At 35.1% G+C, this 14,866-nt stretch overlaps 2 protein-coding genes across 3 annotated transcripts; one reads left to right on the top strand and one right to left on the bottom strand.

The window, feature by feature from the left end:
* Positions 1 to 49: 49 nt before the first annotated feature.
* LOC102608672 (ATP-dependent (S)-NAD(P)H-hydrate dehydratase) lies at positions 50 to 4,463 on the bottom strand. Its single transcript, XM_006489252.4, has 12 exons — positions 4,268 to 4,463; positions 3,776 to 4,061; positions 3,592 to 3,668; positions 3,392 to 3,501; positions 3,183 to 3,306; positions 2,432 to 2,494; positions 2,133 to 2,296; positions 1,686 to 1,747; positions 1,454 to 1,520; positions 753 to 803; positions 521 to 649; positions 50 to 444 (listed from the first exon to the last, which is right to left on the bottom strand). The coding sequence occupies exons 2-12, from the start codon at positions 4,029 to 4,031 to the stop codon at positions 417 to 419; spliced, it is 1,131 nt and encodes a 376-aa protein (XP_006489315.1). The 5' UTR covers positions 4,032 to 4,061; positions 4,268 to 4,463; the 3' UTR covers positions 50 to 416.
* A 4,995-nt stretch (positions 4,464 to 9,458) lies between these two features.
* Positions 9,459 to 14,838, top strand: LOC102609525 (protein trichome birefringence-like 11). 2 transcript variants are annotated; one of them, XM_006489256.4, is made up of 4 exons: positions 9,459 to 10,471; positions 11,718 to 12,107; positions 13,138 to 13,296; positions 13,942 to 14,217. In XM_006489256.4, exons 1-4 carry the CDS (start codon positions 10,026 to 10,028, stop codon positions 14,075 to 14,077), a joined length of 1,131 nt encoding a protein of 376 aa, XP_006489319.1. In that variant the 5' UTR covers positions 9,459 to 10,025; the 3' UTR covers positions 14,078 to 14,217. The 2 variants fall into 2 exon arrangements, with proteins under 2 accessions (XP_006489319.1, XP_006489318.1); XM_006489255.4 differs by having other exon boundaries at positions 9,550 to 10,471; positions 14,000 to 14,838.
* Positions 14,839 to 14,866: the final 28 nt, after the last annotated feature.

The following is a 14,866-nucleotide window of genomic DNA, read 5'->3' as shown; positions in this document are numbered from 1 at the left end:
AAATATGACAAGAGGGATGGATGCCAGCAAGTTTCTTCAATGGTATATGTAAACGATTTTCGGCTAACCAATGCCTTGAAAAAATTGGTAATTAGATGAGACTGAATACAAGCCCATAAGTTTGAACGGATTGACCCAAATGATAAAATACAGACGTGATAAACTTTTAACATCTAAAATTCAGCTAGCACAAAATGCAATACAAATTATTCGATAGAATTCAATGCGTGTCTTATTACTCCAAAGAAAACATTGAAAAGTTTGTCATGCATTCTCTAAATGATATATATATCTACACACACACTAGCACCTAAAAACTTTTAGGTGACTTGAACTAGTATCGGTTCTCGCTTGCAAGAATCTAACCTCCAAAATGACATAGTGGTGTGGATTTGCCACTCTAGAAGTTTATAGTATCAACAGGCTGGGCAGATATCCTCCAAACTGCAACAATTCAAGTAAAAACTTACTGAACTTGCCTTTGCTAGAACATTCTTATAATTTTGTCATGGATATTTACCTTCTCCCTAAGCACTCAATGATGTCGGTGGTCAGAGTTGACCTTTTCTTGTCTTTGAAAGCAAGAGATGCCGCCTTTCTCAATAGAGCAGATCCAGCAATGCAACCCAACACCGTTGGATTCATCTGACTGCAACAATCTCATTAAAAAACAATAAGTTGCCAAACATGAGATGAGAGACAGAAAACAAAAAAGCTGCCTGCCAAGTTTGAAAGACAAATTATAATACAACCTGGTGGTGGCTTTTCCTTTGGCTCGGGCCCAAGATAAAAACACAGCAACACTGCACCAAACACAACAATAGGAAAGAGAAGAAAATGGATTCCATCAGTCCAACAAAATAAATGCAATTGTGCTCTCAAAAGCTGAGTTCTTGACACAGATGTATAAGTTAGCCTCATCTATCATTTTCAAATCAAGTTTTTAAACACCTAAACATGCCATCACCTGAAGAAACTACTCTCGCTATAAGAACTTCACATTTCACACAGAGTTATTGGTAATATTTATGAGATTGATAATATTTGTACTCAAATTGAGTTATAACTTTTCAGAACTCTCCATCAATGATGCTGGTTCAGCACCCAAATACACACATAACCCACCCAAATTGAGGACCATACAACACAAGGGGCAGAGAAGACAAAGGTGGAAGAATGTTGCTATGTTGAGATTCATAAAAATATATGATCAACAACAAGATGGAAATGGATAAGAACTATACACAAAGAATAACTGCTATGAAATCTCACAAGTATTGACAGAAACGGGTAAGAATTAGATAAGACAAGGAAAATAAGGAAGGCTCAGCAAACATCTGAAACGAAGCAAAGGAAATAAGAATTCCACTACACAATGTAAAGAAGTGATCTAAACATCATCAAAGTTTTCAGAAAGCAATTAATTGGCCGAAGATGAGAAAAAATCAATTACCTTCCGGATAGGATATCACCTTGGCCACCACAACGCCTGGGGGAACTGTAGATGCTCACTGATTTGGCTGCATAAAGCAACATCCATAAGTATCAAAGCAATTTTATGGTACTAATTTACTCCTCAATCAGAAAGTTATAAGACAGACCTTAAACTGTTCCAGCATATAACTTATCAAAACAACTGGAAATTTTGTACACAAATTAAACCAAATTATCATTTAACTACATACCTATCTCACCATCACTAATGAGATCAGATTTTCCTTTCTGCAAGATAGTTACACCACCTATCCTGGCAAATGAGGCTACTTTGTATTAGGAAATTTTAAACACTATAAAACAATTCCCTAAGAAGAGACAAAAACATAATAAATTATGTTAAATAAGTATTTCAGAACTACCTCCAGGCTCTGATTTCTCAAAACCTTTATTGGCACTAAAATCTAAGAGATGAAATGAAATAAACCAGTAACTTATATGTCCATTGTCCAACCATGAGGTCACAAAATTTAATCTACATTGTGGACCTCTCTGGTCCTGTCTCTTAAAATTAAAGGAAAAAAAATAAAAATAGAACAAATTCCAAAACACTTTTCACAAATATTATACCAGATGGATGCATTAGGATAGATCTAATTTCATAATTTAATTTCAAGAAATTTGAGAGCAGAACTCACTGCTTGGCCAGAGATTGTAACAGCTCAGGAGCATCTCGGTCATTCACTTCACAATTCAGTACTTTCTGAACCAGACGCTTGTATTCATTTACATTCGGAGTTAAAACAGCTAAGGGATAACCACTAACAAGATCAATACTGTTTGTTACAAGAAAAAGTCCATCCTGGGCAATATCCATGAGGTAAGTAATTGAGGTCTAAGGTGAATTTCATACAGTTAAATATACAGAGAACAATGAAATCATCAAGCAAACATCTTTAGCAGATGATTTTCATACTTCCAATTACTAATTACTTACCCCATCTATTACAATTGGAACATTTGACTGTCTTGCATGTTTCATGATTTCACTCACGCATTCCTGGACAGCAAGTGTTAGCAATATGGGCATAAAAAAACAGGAAATAAGGAACAGTATATGAAAGATGGCATACTGTATAGCCCAAAATAATAATAGTAGTAGGAAATAATAAAAGAAAGAAGAGATGAAGTATCTGAAAACATGGTCCTTTGAATCCTAATGGAAAAGATAAGGGATTTAGAACTCAAGCTGAAGCTTGTGTTTCTCTTATTTAAGAGTATGAGGTCACAGTCCAACCATAGGTCATTAAAATTTCTAGGCATTTATCTCCTTTGAAATTATTTGCAACCAATTGCCTGAAACTTCTGCATATATGTGCGCTCGGAAATGTGCATGTGGATGGTGTTGGTCTAGCAAAGAAAAAGTGAGGAAGTCATGGGCACTGTTATATTAGAGTGAATGCTCGTACTAGTTTGAACCTAAAAGTAGCCTATCATTTTGTCCACAAATGGTTAATATTTACACCGAGAAAGTAGAATCCTGAGAGTAAAACCATGATCATATCTACTCTCACACCAGATGGACATAATATTTAAAAGTGCAATTGGATGTGGACAAGCTTCACACAGAACAGAATATAGATTATGAATTGATCTCTATTTCCTAAGCAGACATGGCAAACCACATAGCCTAAGTCAATATTCAGACACAAATTACAATTAGAAAGGGTCAGTCAAGAACAACAAACCAGCAGATATGGATCCCTTCCAAGGCCTGGACCAACAACAAGACAATCAAATCTTTCCATCCATTTATCAACCTCAGCAAGAATCTTGCTTGAGATGCGTCTTCTCTCCTCATCCTCCAAACCACTTCATCATAAATAAATACAGAACCATGCTCATTACCAAAGGTGTATAAGTTGTAAAGAGCAAAGGATAAATTACAAAAAGTCACCTAATGTTATAAGATTCTTCCAGAATTGGGTGAACTATTAATTCCGGACTGTAGCTTTTGATAACGGGAGCAGCATCTTTTGTACAGAACACATGAGATAAATCTGCACCCTACAAGTAACACATAACAATTGCACTCACTCAAAACTAGCTGGCTTTAAAGGATTAAAACAACAAAGCAAATATGAGCAGAGCACTGACAATTTTCAAAGCCGAAATAGCAGCGAAATATGGTGCACCAGTGTACTCACGACACCCGCCAATCACAGCTATCTTCCCTGATGGAGTTAAATTACAAGGGCAATCAAACAAGAACAGGAAAATGAAAAAGGAAGAAAAAACAATAATAAGGTGAAAAAGATAAAGCGTATTTTTCGGGGCTCACCAGCCTGGCCCTTATGTTTACTAGGGTCGAGGACAGGAGTAATTTCTCTCATAACATTCTCAGCATCAGCCTCAAATGTAGTTCCACTCATTGATCTTATATCTTGCATTCTTCTCGGCTCAATGTGATCACTATAGCCTCCAAGAGACCTTATCAAAAACTGTTGCCTTCTAAAAACAGCCGAAGAAGCCAGCATACAATTTTTCACAGAACCCAGTGATGCGAACCCGGTACTCACGCCATATCTAATTAACATGGGCAAGTACTACTTTCTGTTCAAATGAGCCTGCAAATTAATTTATTAGCCACTTAAAACTTTTGCATTCAGCTTTTCAAACAAGTAATTTTCACACTATTCTTTTTCTTCTTCATCATCAACTAACACAGAGAATGTGGTGTGAAACGTAATACACAGAGGAGAACGAGGATCGATTAATTCATATAAATTAGTTACAAACAAAGGGAAATAAAAGAAATGAAAAAGAAACGAACCTGTTAAACAAAAGAAGGCTAAATTCTCTGATCGTCTTTAGGGGGCAGCTGGAGGAAGTGTTAACAATTAACCAACGCGAGCACCGAACCAACTGGATCAACCCAAAGTTAATGGTTTTGGGAAGGGACGGATTGGACTTGAGGTGTACGTCAACTTCACTTATCCACCGTTGGATCAACTCATCGGTCAAAAATATAAAGTCACACTAAACGACAACGTTTTGTGAGATACACATATGCATGTATGCGTATATATATCCACTCTGGGCATCTTAAAAATGGAGACTCAAAAACAGTGAACAAAAGAATCTAATAGAACTAAGAGTGTGGTGCGAAAAAAACAAAGCGAAGAGGAGGAGAATGAGGGAAAGGGCGAAAATGAACGCGATAAGATCAGGAATAGTGGTGGTGGGATTTTTGGCATTTGGGTATTTAAGCTTAGAGCTTGGTTTCAAGCCTTTTCTACTCAAAGCTCGGCAACTGCAGGAACAGGAACAAGAAGCTCGTCAACAGAATTCCACAACCTCTACTGAAGAACAATCTTCATAATATCTATACAAACAACTTTGCATCAGGTAGCTAGTTTTCCTTTTCCATTTGTTCAACTAAAAAAAAAAAAAAATCTGTGCTTTCAATTTGTGATGTAAGATTAGTTAATCTTTTTAAATTTCTCAGCAGTTATGGTGTTTGTGACGCACTTTAATGTCTTGTGAAGGAAGTCAAAATAAAGATTAATGCTTGTTCTAGTGGCACTTCAATATCTAGTGATCATATTGATTGGTTTGGCTAACCAATTTCTTTTCTTTCTTCACTAGTGTGCTATATTTGGTCATCTATGTATATGTAATTGATTTTAAAATGTAAATTGTGGCCATGGATATGGTGACGGCTATATCATTTTCTCTACCCGCATCTGTTAGAAATAGTCCCTCTTTGACAATAATTTGAAGCAGTTTCTTTCTGATTTCATATTTCATTGACAAGAGACATTTGTAGTTTAGTGATAAAGTTGGAATTTTGAGCTGAAGTTGAGATGGATTTTAGTCATTTTGTGTTGTTTGTACATTATTGACAAACTTTTCGCTGTGTGGCATTCTCTTGGAAAATTTAATAGTTTCTTAGAGGATGTGCTGTTTCTATGTAGTCAAAAGTTTTGTGGGGTATTGTGGTTGTTGTATTATTTCAAGTAATGAAAAAATGTATTGGATTGGCGAGAAACTTATGAAGGTGATAATGAGGGAAATTGGGACTGAAGAAGGCAAATGGTTGTGGTTCAGTTTTTTTGTATGTGGTTTATGCCATCTACTTGTGATGTGTTTCTTGGCATGGACAAGATGATCAGTGTGTTACATCTTTGTTAGGTGGAAGGTAGAAGGCTTGTGCAAGAGGAAGGAGATTGAATAGTACAAAAGGAGGCAGTTAAATAATGTTGAGAGGCAATTTGAGAGGTAAATGTCATCTTGGAGAAAGTTCATGGTTCCAGCTGGCCACGAGTGATGAAATTGAAGCTTGGTTTTGAATTCTTCATGCGACTGTTTACTCGATGATGTGGAAAAAAAAGATGTCAACTTTAATATACTGTCAAAATTTCCCTCAAGTTGTGATTGTTTCTTTCGAGATTATACCTACCGGCTTATGGCTGGCTGCCTTATAAATGACAATTCTACTTGAGAAGGGATTTCGATGCACTCTTTTGATGATTTTGAAACTCATTATATATCTGTTGGATTCTTCGGCATGCATTGATATGACATTCCCTTGATAAGTAAAGGAATTGCCGCAACATTATGTAGGCTTGACTCCTTTAACAAATGGGATTATGTGGTTGGTGTGTTCCTATTTCAATGTAGTTTCTCTTCTCTCCTAACCTTTTAAGGTGGCTAATGAAACCGGAAAACTCAGTCTCCTGTTGTGTTGAATGGGGGAGAGAAATTTACCTTTCTCTTTTCTCTGTTTCTCCCTTGGTTATCCAAAATGAACCCCTGAGATTTAATTAATTTAATAGAAGGGCACACCGTTGCACCTCTTGTCCATAATTTCAGCTTGTTACTTCAGGGACCAAGTTTCATACCTTTTCACTGTGTCATTTTTTAGTGATCTTGTTTTATTGTTTCATAAATCTTTCTATCATTTTTTCCCTACTCTTCTTCCTCAAAGAAATTATAGATCTATCTCTCATTTGTTCAAGATCATTGGAGAAAGATGGCAAGGCCGAGCCGAGCTTTTACAGAGCGCAACCCCGGCCTGTGCATATTTTTGAAGCCCAGGTTGGTCCGGGCTCTCTTGGACTGGATTTTATTATAGCAGGAAAGTCCTCACTCTCGGGTTAGGCCTGCTTGATGTTTGCGTCAAAATTTAGAGGTGACAAAAATATCCGTTCGGTCCGAACTCGGACCGTACCCAGGCATTACGGGCTGGGTATGAAGTCGGGTTGGTCTTGGGCATCACTTGATAAACTCAGAACCCGGATTTTATTAAAAAATATTCTAGAATATATATTATTTTAAATATTTATATTTATTTGACTCATTTATTATACATAAAGTTTTAAACACTTAAAGTTTATATTTTCATGTCAAATTTTATTGAAATAAATTTAAAACTTATAAAATTACCAAAAAATAATAAATATATACACATATAATATTAAAAAATATAAAATTCGGGTACCCGGATTAAAATTCGACCCGGACCCGGACCTGGACCGGTTGCATGTGGGCAGGGTCCGGTCAGTGTAATACCCGGACCCGGCCCGGGGTTTTGCCATCCCTACGTCAAATGCATCAGTATTTTTAATTACATGACCGTCATTTTCACAGGGTTTCAAATGGGCAGGTAGGCTAGCATTGACAAAGGACACATTTTGATTGTGATTTTTTTTTTAAGTTCTGTTCGACATTCACTCATCATTATGGATTATTATTTCGGATTTAATATTCAGATGAAGATTTAATCATTCAATCGTCGAAATTGCATCGCCATTTTCCCACAATGTAAGAGTGAGGACTAAAACATGAATGAAATAAGAAAAATGCTTAGTGAAGAGAAAGATGAGAGAAATAAAAAAGAAAATGAAAGAGAGAGAATGGATGAGTAAAGAGAGAAAAAGATAAATTTCTCTCGTCTTTCTCTATATTAAACACAACTCATGAAATAGTACTCGTAACCAATCGGACTTGCGGTAGTAAGCCCAATAATCAGCATTCCAAGGCATTCCAAGGCACCGGCATAGGAGATGGAAGAAAGAATAAACAATTTCATTCCACATATTGAGAGTCTTTTGAATGTCAAATTCTGTCTGTCCACGAGATCCAACTCCAGCCCTCCATTTAATTTTAATTAATATAAAACTTTTTCTGAAGAATAAAAAGAAAAAAAATAATACTAAAAATTGGGCATCTCAAAAGGAGAGTTCCATAAATATGAGCATGGCTTTGCGGGTACGCTATTGGTTTATATTGAACAATATCTCATTCTGTCCCAGACAAGTGGCATGTGATGCTTCTAATTAATCTCCCTAAGCATTCATTTGCACTTTCTAATTATTCTCACACGTCACATATGCATATATTATTTCTTTATTTAATCATTTATTAAACGCAATGTCTCTAACCTCTTCAAATTCTTCGCCTCCTTCAGCTGCCCTTCTTTGATCATTATTATTATTGAATTATATCAACAGGATTTTTGGTCTGGGACGGTGAAAGAAAATGCTTGAGACAAACGTTAAGAATTATCGAAACGTGATAATTTATTGGGATTATTATTTTTATTGTTATTATGGGTCCCATCAGTTGTTAACGGTCATAATGTCAATTCATAAATCACAATCCCATCAAAACAGATCGAATCAATCGATTCGGGTCCCATTCAATCAAAACCAACACGTACGCCCACAAATTATCGTGTTCATGGCTTGGGCTGGCCTGGCATCCACTGCTGTCAATTGGACACTCAAGTAGATCACGGCGTCACGCCTCCTAATACAATTTTGAATTTATTTTTTTATTTTAGGTTTTAAAAAATAAAATGATAGTCAAAACATCTAAATCGAAACAATCCATCTAGATATGTTATAATAATTGTGTAATCAGTAATCTACTCAATTAATTGTCACGAAATTTATCATTATTGTTTTTTAAGAAATTGTCAAATTTTTCACTACTAAAATTAACATATACCATTTATTTTCTTATAATTTTTATAATAGTCCCATAACACTATAATTTTACAGTATTTTTCTTATTTTTTAAATTTATTTTTTCATATTTATCTTTAATAAAAAATTATAGAAACAAAAATTAAAATAAATACAAGTTTCAGTTTGAATAAGAAATTAATAATAAAATTCTTTTTTTGTTATTTTTAAACATCTTCACTTATAATAAATATATATTTTATATTCTCAAGGAAAAAATATCAAGTAAATATCTATTTATCTTTTTTTCTTTAAAAATTTTTAATGTTAAGGGTTATTAGGTATTACAAAAATAATAAAAAAATAATATATATTAATCTCAGCAGAGAAAAATAACAATCTCCTTTATTTATTTATTATGTACAATGGTGTTGTTTCCTTCTAATTTAAACTAAAAAAACATGGAGGAATTAAATCCTAAATAATAAATATTGAACTTTAGCACATCTATATCAAATTAAAAAGTCAATTAGAATGATGGATGGGCAAATTGTATCCTATATAGGAATAACTCTATAACACCTTTTATCGGCATTTAAAATTTTTTGAACTAATCGCAACTAATGAATTCGATTTGATTTGATAATTTCTTTCTTTTTTCAGATTCTTTTAAACACAGAACTGAATTTGAAACTGATTCGAATCTGAGCTAATTTCTAGCGAATTAGTAACCACATTTGTACTACCGATTCGGGCCCCAACTTATGTTATTGCACTGTTATGTTCGGTGTAATAAAGCTGATGTTAAAAAAAAAACAAAAAAAATTAACGTAATAATACTAATCATTGTCCTCTCGCCCTCACGATTATAGAGTGGAAAAGCTTATTACAGCACAGGATCTAACAACTAATCACACTAAACAGCAAGAGACGTTTTATTTCTTTTTATTTTTCGTTTCCAATTCCTTAAGACAAAACAAAAAACGAATTAATAATCCGCTTTACAGCAGCGTTCGTCGACGGCGTCATAATTTTCAGACATTAAACCGTGGACTCAAACCGCGTTTATCAACACTGCCCAATGACAACTCAACACCTGTCTCCTAAATAGAGGAGCATCATATTCCCATCCGTTAGCCATTTCTTTCGCCATTTTTAATGTTCCCACAATCCCACGATTCAAGCACTTCTCTTCCCCACTTTTCAGAGTCTTCCACTTCAAATCCCATGATTGTTTTTATCAAATAAATTAATCATTTGTTTATTTATTTTATTCACACCAAAAACGCAGCACTCTCTCTTTCTCTCGTTGTAATAAAGTAACCGCTAAGATCAAACAAGAAGAAAAGTTGCCAACGTATATAATTTCTTCCTCCATGAAAGGCTCCTTTGCTTCCTTCACACCCATCTGTTTCTCTCTTTCTCTGGCCTTCTCGTTTTTCATTACATAAACAAAACTGAACTACCAAGCAAAGCGGTTCATAGAATGGCTCACTTATGAGTGTTATTTTGCTTGCACATCACACTTGTTCCCTTTTTTTTGATGTATATATACTTTTTCTTGCTTTTTGTGACAAAAAGAAACGAAACCCAGACTGCAAAATTTGATTTTTATTACCGATGTCTAAGAACCCATCTCAGGATGACAATGAAGCGTTTCAAAGTTATGATTTTCTCAAGAAATTTAAGCGGTTGAGGCTAATAGAGCCGTATGTGGGGGTTCTTGGATTTTTTTTCGTTACGGTGTGTGTAATAGTTTGTTTCTGTTACTTGGATTACCGGGCGGTGGAAAAAGGGTATAGAGTTCCGGGAAAATCGGAGAGGTTCAAGTGGCTGAAAGTTGACGGAGCGTTAATGGTGGATAAGACGAGAGTTGAATTTTTGAGTGAGAATGGAAGTGGATGTGATTTGTTTGATGGTGATTGGGTGTGGGATGAGAAGTACCCTTTGTATCAGTCTAAAGATTGTAGGTTTTTGGATGAAGGATTTCGGTGTACTGAAAATGGGAGGCCTGATTTATTTTACACCAAGTGGAGATGGCAACCAAAATATTGCAATTTGCCAAGGTATGCTGACCTTTCCCTTTCAATTTTTTCCCCCTCACAAGCTTTTTAGTAATCAAATTGAAAGTTGTCTTTTAGTCATTTGAAGACCAATGATTTATACTCAAATAAGTATAATGAATATGTGATGGAGTTGAATTTTTCATAAGCTAGAGATATGAACTGTTGGAAACATGAGGCCTGTTAGTACTGTATATGACGTTTTTCTGCATTTTCTCAAGAACCAAACGGGCAGGGTATCATATTTGGGATTTTATTATTGTTGTTATTATTGGTTTAATTGTTTGTCTGTGTCTATTAGTTTGGCTTATTTTGAATGTCTTTGTAGAAGTAATTGTCAAGCCTTTGTAATTTGTGGCATTTGAAAATTATATCTTTTCGGTATTGCATACCCCCAGTCAAAAACAGACAAAATTTGAATTTCATAGCCAAGTTGGCGTGAATGCTTGATCATGATTTCTCTCGTCTTTTTTCCTCTGGTTTTCTCTTTTAACTTCTTCTTAATCACACGTTTCCCTGTTCGTGTCCTAGTTTTGGTTGGTTTCCTCTGTTGAGAAACCTCACTCCTGACCTTTCTCAAAAAAAAAAAAAAAAAAAAAATCAATTGTGAACTTTAGGACTGTGATCCCAGGCATTTAATCAAACAAGAAAAAAAACTTTTTTCTTTTCTAAATATTGAAATTCTTTTGCTGGTAATATTTTCTGTCAGTTAACTGCCTAGGATTTGTGTTTTTGGTTACCTTCTGCAGTAAATGAAAAGATAACATGTGGACCCTAGTTAATTTATAATTTTATGCGTGATTGGTTGTGTTGAGAAACCTCACTCCTGACCTTTCAAAAAAAAAAAAAAAAAAAAAAAAAAAATCAATTGTGAACTTTAGGACTGTGATCCCAGGCATTTAATCAAACAAGAAAAAAAACTTTTTTCTTTTCTAAATATTGAAATTCTTTTGCTGGTAATATTTTCTGTCAGTTAACTGCCTAGGATTTGTGTTTTTGGTTACCTTCTGCAGTAAATGAAAAGATAACATGTGGACCCTAGTTAATTTATAATTTTATGCGTGATTGGTTGTGTGAGGTATTCATAGTGTTGTTCTGTCTCTGTGTCATCAATGGCTTAATTTTTCCCCAACAGTGATTGTAACTATCGGTCTTGATTTATGGTTTTGCTTTATTTTCAACTTTCAGCATTTCATTTCCCAATTATCATTTTTTCCTTTTGTGGGTTTTTTGCCACTGTTGAAAATAGATTCGATCCAAAATTGATGTTGGAGAAACTGAGGAACAAACGGCTAGTTTTTGCTGGCGACTCAATTGGTAGGAATCAATGGGAATCACTTCTCTGCATGCTCTCTTCTGTGGTTCCCAATAAGGATTCAATCTATGAAGTGAATGGCAGCCCAATAACAAAGCATAAAGGGTTCTTGGTCTTCAAATTTAAAGACTATAATTGCACTGTGGAGTACTACAGAGCTCCATTTCTTGTACTGCAGAGCAGGCCTCCCGCTGGATCATCAGAAAAGATTAAGACAACCCTTAAAGTGGATCAAATGGATTGGAACTCTTGGAAGTGGAAAGATGCTGATGTGCTGGTCTTCAACACAGGGCATTGGTGGAATTATGAGAAGACCATAAGGGGGTAAAGTAATCATTTAACTCTTCTAAATTCTTACTTTATTTTTATTTATTGTTCCTTTCTATATGATAGATGTTTCCTTTTGAAAATTTATAAAATTTCAATAGAATAATTTCATATTGGATGAACTCTTCCAAAGGCTAATGCAGTTCTTGTCATTGAAGGATATCATAAAAGGGACTCCTCAGATTTAATGTTGAATTGATGAACTGATCTTTTGGGTTTAAGCATATTCAGATTTGGAAATGATGTCATAATCAATGGCCTAATTCAAGATGAATATGTATGATCTATCTTATGGTGATCATTGGCAAATATTATCCCGGGTGATTGGTGACATTTATAAATAGAGATAATGATGGATGGTCCTTGTGGATTGAGATTATCTAGTGAACTCTAGGTTTAAATGAATGATAGGTTGTATACCAGTGGCCTTCCAACAACTTTACCATAAGAAAATCTCCTTTTATGGTTTAGGCAGTTTTTTCCTAGTTTCTTCCTGGTTTATCTGTGCAATGGATGGCTGTGAAAGATTGTCATCTACATTTCTTTTTCTATTTGGAATTTTTCATTTATGCTTTTTGCATAATCTATGAAGGCTCGACACTGTTGAGGAAAGGACTGAAATCTAAATATTATTCGAGTTCTGGTTGTTTAAGATGGTTGCAATGTAGTACAGAAATGATATCTGGATTCCTTGAAAAGAATGATGGTGGCTTCCATGGGTTCTTTTCCTAATTATATCAACAACAATGAACCCTTCATATTGTCAATTATTAAGTCATATATTGTCTAGATTTGCTTATATACATCTCTGTGCATGTGTGTTTGTGTGTGTCATTCAACGGATATGGGATGTTAATTTTTGGATTTTATCTCATGCGCGTGAAGTTAAATGTTCCATGAAATACATGGGTAATTGTTGGTGGCAACCATGTAGCTGCTTTTAGTGTATCTATATGCTTTTAATTTGAGTTTCAACAAAAAATTACCGACTCCAACCTTCTTTTTTCCTTTTCAATTGATTGATCAGGGGTTGTTACTTTCAAGAAGGAGCAGAGGTAAAGATCGAGATGAAGGTAGAGCATGCGTATCGGAGGTCCATAGAAACTGTGGTGAAATGGATACACAATGAAGTTAATACAAGCAAGACACAGGTCTTCTTTCGTACATTTGCTCCTGTACACTTCAGGTTTGTTTCAATACTATCCGTTTCCTCCACTGATTTCCTTGAATTGTGCATGTTTGATTCTTTCAATACGCAAGAGTTATGTACTGTGTTAGATTGTTATGTCTCGAGACCGAGCAAAATACTCAAATCTTGTAATTGGATTGAGCATCAAATTCAAACTCATACTAGTTCTTGAGCAATACATTCTTTATTTGAATTTGCTGGAATTTTTACGTCAGTAGGATTATGCCAGGATAGTCCATACTGCTCAACTATGCAGGCTTGTTAAAATATGTTGTCTTTGTGCATGTGATTGACATGTTGATGCAATATTCCATGCTACAACTTAAGCTTTCACATCACATTCATCTTTTGTTAACCCATTGATTGTTTCTGCTATCAGTTTGCAAGATAGGAATTAATGGTGTTACTTGGGAATTAGGATTCTGTTTCTATCTATTCTATCACAAAGTTATTCTTAGTCTAATCCTTTATGATTCTGTTTATATCTATCCCATCACAAAGTTGTTCTTGGTCTAATCCTTTATGATTCTGTTTATATCTATCCTATCACAAAGTTATTCTTAGTCTAATCCTTTATACCGATGCTTGATATGACAAAGGTTGTCATAGACACAGTGGGTTAGGATTCTAACCTTTGCTTAGATTTTATGTGAAATTATGCTTTCCATACTTGGGAGCTAAATTAGCAAACACATCGCAGAGGTGGAGATTGGAGGACTGGGGGAAGTTGTCACATGGAGACACTGCCAGAACTTGGAACGTCTTTGGTGCCACCTGAAACTTGGGTCCAGTTCAAAATGGTGACTGATGTGTTATCAGCTAACACAAGCACATGGAAATTTGATGTTTTAAATGTAACCTATATGACTGCTCAAAGGAAAGATGGGCATTCATCTCTCTATTATATGGGTCCCAAAGCAAGCCCTGCACCCATTCATCGGCAGGACTGCAGCCACTGGTGCCTGCCCGGTGTCCCTGATTCTTGGAATGAGCTACTCTATGCACTATTCTTAAAGTGCAAGACTACTCATGCATCGAACACATCAACTTATAGCTCACAGGCTTGATTGTTGAGGAAAGTCTTTTTAGTTGAATGCCAATGCCATTGTGGCAGATGGGAGTTTTCTGCACATAGTGTGATTTATATTATCCAGCAAATCAAAAAGGGACATAACATGTAAAGAGAGTTTTGTTATAGTTTTGCGGCAAGGGATCTGATGCAGTTCTGAGGTTTTGATGTTGATGCAGATTAGCTTCAGGGACCGAACTGATCTCTATTCCATTTAATGGCTGGCTGTTTATAAGAAAGGAGGGAGGCATAGTTTTAGGGGCTGGTGAGAGGACAGGGATTCTTTGGATTGGAGTATGGAACTGTATTATTTTTATTTTGTTAGTTCATCTTATTTTTATTTTTATTTTTTTTAGAAATAACATGTAATTGTAAATTTTTTGCTGACTTAGTATAGCTCAAAGACTAGTGTAAAGACAGTTATAATTGCAATTTTACCAATTGCTTTATAGTTGTTGCTTGATGAAAAATTCGCAGTGTAAGGCTAACGAGGGACAG

The sequence above is a fragment of the Citrus sinensis genome, chromosome 1, assembly GCF_022201045.2.
Source record: "Citrus sinensis cultivar Valencia sweet orange chromosome 1, DVS_A1.0, whole genome shotgun sequence".
NCBI lineage: Eukaryota > Viridiplantae > Streptophyta > Magnoliopsida > Sapindales > Rutaceae > Citrus > Citrus sinensis.
The sequence above is the reverse complement of the archived record's forward strand: the minus strand, read 5'-3'. Positions and strand labels throughout refer to the sequence as shown.